The 6,540-nt window shown below is 33.7% G+C and overlaps 1 protein-coding gene across 1 annotated transcript in view; it reads right to left on the reverse strand.

Annotated features, from left to right (window-relative positions):
- Nucleotides 1-3,779: 3,779 nt before the first annotated feature.
- Nucleotides 3,780-6,540, reverse strand: part of LOC125657724 (integrator complex subunit 4-like) — a 53,432-nt gene continuing 50,671 nt past the window's right edge. Inside the window, 2 exon segments of the mRNA XM_056148711.1 lie at nucleotides 3,780-4,007; nucleotides 4,771-4,891. Coding sequence (XP_056004686.1) covers nucleotides 3,889-4,007; nucleotides 4,771-4,891 — 240 coding nt within the window. The 3' untranslated portion in view covers nucleotides 3,780-3,888.

A 6,540-nucleotide genomic window follows, 5' to 3' on the forward strand; every position in this document is an offset into this window, starting at 1 on the left:
TTTCATTTATTGAATATACTAATTCGCATTCAAAACAGGAATTGCCTGCAAGTACCCATTATTTAAACATAGAATTTAAGAATATTTTAATGAAGAAAGAAAACTATTAAAGAAAAAAATTCAAAACCAGGTTTTCTTAAAAACATAATATATAGTGTTTGGTATCGTTAGAATTGGCTCAAAATGCTGAAAAACAATATAAGTATCAGGAGGGAAAATAATGACATTTTTTTCTTTTCTTAAAATTCCACCCTTATCTTGATTATTTGGCCTGCGGCACATTTTCACATCTCCCGCAAGGCCCGTGGCTAGAACAAAGCTTTTAGCAGCTGTGTGTATTCGCAAATAACACACACCATGGAACACGGAGGACACGGTGTATCTCCGTGGATTTTCCACCGTGGTCTTTCCACGGTGGGGTGTATAAAACTCGTGTCGTGTACTGTAGGTCCACTATAACTTACAAGTCAGAACATCAAAATATGGCAAGAGATCTTTTAAATTTGCTGCTGCCACACTGTGGAACAGCCTTCCAGACCATTTCAGGACTGAAAATAGCTTCTCTCAATTTAAGAGCTTAATGCAGTCCTGGAATGGTACTAAATGTTGCTGTTCTGCATGCAGATGATTGTATTTTCTGGTTTGCTCCTTTTCAGTTGTAACTTTTTTTTAGCTTATAATATTTATTTAAAATAACCATATTTTTAGAAATCATCTAGTTATTTTAAATTCTAAGTTCTATGTCTTAATCGTATTTATAAATTTTTACTCAACCATGAAAAATTAATCTTTCTCCCTGTTTGTTGTATGTCATATTGCATGTAGATGTTGGTCGTTGGACAGAGAGGCGCTTGCCACCTGATCTCCGGCTAGGATCTATATGAAATACCAGATTGCATGAATCTTAAATATTGCTGCATGTTGTCTTATTATTTTAATGTTGATGTATATGTTTTATATTCGGTAAAAAGCTCTATAGAGCTTATGTTATTTGTGTTTTATACATGCCGAATTGAAATAAAGTTTTCTTATCTTATCTCATCTTATATCTTAGGACAATTGGATCCTCCTGTCCATACAATATGCACATCTACACATGGTATTGAAGCAATGTACAAAGTTTCAAATCTATCATATAAGCTATATAGGAGGAGAAACATTCACAAGATTTTGTGACAGACGGACGGACAAACAGAAAGTACAAAAACAATACGTCTCCCCTAAATATTTGGTGAAGTTTGTTTGATTTATAATCGATGGACCATTCTTCTTCTAGACTCTCTTTTGTGATAACTCATACTGTAATTTAAATTCGAATTGTCATCTTGATGAAGTGAGAGAAACTACAATACAAAGATTAGATTGTTTAAAAGGACAACGCCATGCACTCTAGAATAGTCTCAACTGGTAAAAATTCTGCATGTATTTGTTTCTCAGACCAATTTTAAACTGGATTTGAATGAAACTGGTTTACTGTTTGTTTCCTCTAAAATCAGAACAAGTTCATCAAAACCATTCAAACCACCTCCCTGACAGAACAACATGGCGGCAGCAACATGATGGTGTTGTAGTGTGTAATAATAATCTTCAGATTGCAATAAGGGAACCTTCAACATGCAATCAATAATTGGGAGTATTATACAGTCAACTCTCGTTATCTAAAAAACTTCCGAGGGTTCGACATATTGGTCCCATAAAGAATATGCTAGTTGGAATTTCCATCTCTCTTTGACATATCCATGGAATTCGAGATATCGATGTTTGAGATAGTAAGTTCAACTGTATTTTGCATGATACAGTTAACCATGAATATCTGTTATACTAGCAAACCAAATGAACAATAGTTACTGTTATTGTGTTTGTTGTTTTTAACTGTTTAACTGTATATGTATATATGACCCTAAGAGCACTTGATTGGTAAACAAATTAATGTTATATCATATATTCGTAAACAAATTAATGTAATATCAAATATTGGTAAACAAATTAATGTTATATCATATATTGGTAAACAAATTAATGTAATATTATATGTTGGTAAACAAATTAATGTTATATCATATGTTGGTAAACAAATTAATGTTATATCATATGTTGGGAAACAAATTAATGTTGTATCATATGTTGGTAAACAAATTAATGTTGTATCATATGTTGGGAAACAAATTAATGTTATATCATATGCTGGTAAACAAATTAATGTTATATCATATATTGGTAAACAAATTAATGTTATATCATATATTGGTAAACAAATTAATGTAATATCAAATATTGGTAAACAAATTAATGTTATATCATATATTGGTAAACAAATTAATGTAATATTATATGTTGGTAAACAAATTAATGTTATATCATATGTTGGGAAACAAATTAATGTTGTATCATATGTTGGTAAAGAAATTAATGTTGTATCATATGTTGGTAAAGAAATTAATGTTGTATCATATGTTGGTAAAGAAATTAATGTTGTATCATATGTTGGTAAAGAAATTAATGTTATATCATATGTTGGTAAACAAATTAATGTTATACCATATGTTGGGAAACAAATTAATGTTGTATCATATATTGGTAAAGAAATTAATGTTGTATCATATATTGGTAAAGAAATTAATGTTGTATCATATGTTGGTAAACAAATTAATGTTGTATCATATGTTGGTAAACAAATTAATGTTATATCATAACTACAAGTTATCAACCACTACTGAGTGGTAGAGAATGTTAAGATTTATTTCAATCATATCTATTTAATTGTGATAAGGGGTGTTCCATTAAAACATATGGGGTACCAGGGGAAGGCAGTTTAAAAATCTGTGGGTGGTTCACACTGGTGGGATATTGATTCTATGGTAGGTGGCTTTTGCATGAAAATTGCTTTTACTAAACCATATCCCAGGGTAATCTGTGGGAAAATAATCAGAAGAACATACAAATGACAGAGGCAATCTTGGCGTCCTTGGCTTGAAAGGGAATTGCATATAGATGTACTGAATACTGAAATAAAATTGATATCAAGATGAAAAGGTATTTTGTGTTGTATGATGGGGAGAAAAATCTGATTTGGGAATATTTCAAATTCTACTTTTCAAATAAACCAATTTGCTTCTATAGGTGCCTATAAAGCTTCATTATTTGTCTCTATGGGTGGATAGGAGTGTACCAAAATCACTTCTATGGGGCCTCCGTGGCCGAATGGTTAGAGCATCGCGCTCAAAATCACATGGCCTCTCACTTCTGGTTGGTGCGGGTTCGAATCCCGCTCACGCCGGTAAGTGAGAAAGTTTCCCAGTTTACTTTCGGAAGGTCGGTGGTCTCTTCCCAGGTACATATCTGGATTCTTTCTTCCACCAATATAAAACTGGGCGCCACCAGAAAACTGAAAAATTGTTGAGTGTGGTGGAAAACAGCAAACAATCAATCAATCAATCACTTCTATAGGTGGATATCCTAATTTTTAAGTGCCTTCCCCCTGTCCCATGTATGTTTTACTGGAACAGCCCTAAGCAACTATAATCATAAATTTTTCATAATTCATCTACATATGCACTATCTCAGGGCAGAGTCGAACTAGTGGTGAACAAAATGTGGGAATCATTTACATCAAATGAACATAATATTTCCAAGTAATATATAGATAATGAGTTTACCAAGGTCTGCATTTTCATTATACTGCAGGACTATAAATGGAGAGAAATCTTAATCCTTTTTTCAGTCTACAGAGTATGTAAACAAACAAATGAAGATAACCCACAGAAGAACAAAGCCTTACACATGTGTATGAAAATAGTTTAATTACAATATTACATTAATTAAAATTAGGTCTTTTCAATGTTTGGCAGCTTTGAGTGCTACAAAGACACACACTACAACATGGTCTCCTCAACGTTTGGCAGCTTTGGGAGCTACCAGAACCCGCACTGGTTGACACAGTTCTTGATGACTTACAGACTCGTTGTCTTGGTTTTCTAAAACGATACCAATTTCTATGTGTGACTGATCTGAAAACAAAAATAAAAACAGTAAGTAACCAGACACAGTCATCAACAGTATATTATTTCCTGATTTTAAATAGTTATTGATAGGATGAAACTGCACTGAAAAGTATATTTAGATCTAATTTGCTTATAAAATTCTTGAAAACATAGGAGATGTACTCAGATTGAACAATCATAATCTCTTTCTGCAATCAATAACATTAAATATTCTTAGAAATCTTGGGGCTGTCATCTGCAGACTACAGACTTATTGACTTGTTAAATCATGGGTGGATCCTACAGGAGTGAAGTTTCCTCTCTCGCCTCTGATTGATTGATTGTACAATGTATATTGTTTAACGCCCCTCTCGAGAATATTTCATTTACATGGAGACGTCACCATTGCTGGTGAAGGGCTGCAAAATTTAGGCCTATGCTCAGCGCTAATGGCCTTTGAGCCGAGAGGGATCTTTATTGTGACACACCTGCTGTGACACAGAGCCTTGGTTATTGCGGTCTCATCCGAAGGACCATCTCATTTAGTCACCCCTTACAACAAGCAAGGGTTACAGAGGACCTATTCTAACCCGGATCCCAATGAGACCCCTATCCTCTGAATTTTCAAGTCATATTGGTAGACCTATAGAGAAATCTAATCTCCATGTGGATATACAGTAATATCTTCCATAAATAAACGTCCAGGAAATATTCTGGATCCACCCAAACTGTTTTCTCAGTTTGGATGATCACGTGACCTCCTCCAAAGGGAGATAACTGTGGAACTTACCTGACCAGAGGGAATGTGAAACTATCACTTCGGAGTTTAATCTGTAATGGAGCGGGTTTAGCTTGGTGAAGTGAGATTTCTGTGGAGTGATGAGATAGCTTTTCTGGTCAGGGTAAAGAACCTGTCATTGAAGAAAGCATCAGCATTCAAGTATCAGAAATAATAAAATGTACTGCCTAAGTATCGTCAAGTATCAGAAATAATAAAATGTACTGTTTAGTATCGTCAAGTATCAGAAATAATAAATTGTACTGCTTTAGTATCGTCAAGTATCAGAAATAATAAGATGTATTGCCTAAGTATCGTCAAGGATCAGAAATAATCAAATGTATTGCTTAAGTATCTATTTAGCAGCAGAAATAATAACATGTATTTAAGAATTCCATTAATTGCTTCATTATAAATTTGTAATGAATAGTAATGAATCAAACGGCACATGGACTTCGTCACTCATCTGAGCAGCATATCGAGGGTGGCATTATAAAGAGTTTGACTATTTTTAGGTTCATTAATTTTAGAATAAATGAGGTTAATGAATTAATTAATTATTGTCCTTTTATTGTTGTCCAAAACATGTAAATACATATAGGCATTTGGTTCTTGAATTGTTTTGCTTTAGTTCTTAAAATTTTGCCAGATAGTGTGATGTTCGGTGCTTGTGCATTCTAAAAAAAAATATTAAAACACATATAGAACCATTCCTTTTTTTGTCATGGTCGGCAACATGATGACTGAATATGTTGTGAAGTGACAAGCACATGTAACATTGCAACTTTTACTAATGGAACACAGAAATATGATATCAAAACACAGGTGATGGTGTATATTCATATGACAAATTGTGCCATTATGATTCTTAAGAGGATTTAAAAAAAATTTCTTTCATGTTCCCATTTAATATTCTAAATTCCTTTAGGGTCTCAAAGAAGTCATAGGGTGGACTTGAATCTGAACTATATTTAAATGCTTGCCTATAAAGTTGACAAATTTACTCTTGGGGGATTTGAGAAGATTTTTAATGAGGCCCATGGGCCACATCGCTCACCTGAACAGCAGTTCCTAGCTATAAACAAGCTTAAGCAAAACTATCATTATACGAGCAGATTGGTTCAGAAAAAAACTTTTCAAAGGTAATGACTAAATATCAATTAATTATCAAACTTAATTATTAAACTTGACAACAAATTTATTAATTATCATATACTTTTGCAGACGAGTATGGCCTTTCATATTAACAAATTTCATCTAAGGATGCTTTGTACCAAGTTTGTTTCCCTATACATTTGTATGTAAAACTTTGATCCCCTATTGTGACCCCACTCTAACCCCAAGGGTCATTATTTTTACAAAATTAATCTCCACTTTGTCAGGAAGCTTTCATGTAAATTTCAGGTCCTTGAGAAGAAGATTTTAAATGAATCCACCCTATTTTTGCACATTATCTCCCCTTTGAAGGGGGCATGGTCCTTCATTTGAATAAACTTGAATCTCCTTCACCCAAGGGTGCTTTCTATTAAGTTTGGTTCAAATTGGTCCAGTGGTTCTGGAAAAGAAGATGAAAATGTGAAAAGTTTACGACGCCAACGGACAAATTTTGGTCAGAAAAGTCTTCAGCTCAGGTGAGCTAAACACAATTTCTCTTGTTCCTATGTAAAACTTCCTACTTCCTCAAACCTTTATTCTATGAGGAAGATTTGCCTTTTTGGATACAGAGGATTTTGTGTGTGTGTGTGGGGGGGGGGGGGTCCCCTTGAAAGGGGTCATGACCTT

The sequence above is a fragment of the Ostrea edulis genome, chromosome 9, assembly GCF_947568905.1.
Source record: "Ostrea edulis chromosome 9, xbOstEdul1.1, whole genome shotgun sequence".
In the NCBI taxonomy this organism is placed as follows: Eukaryota; Metazoa; Mollusca; class Bivalvia; order Ostreida; family Ostreidae; genus Ostrea; species Ostrea edulis.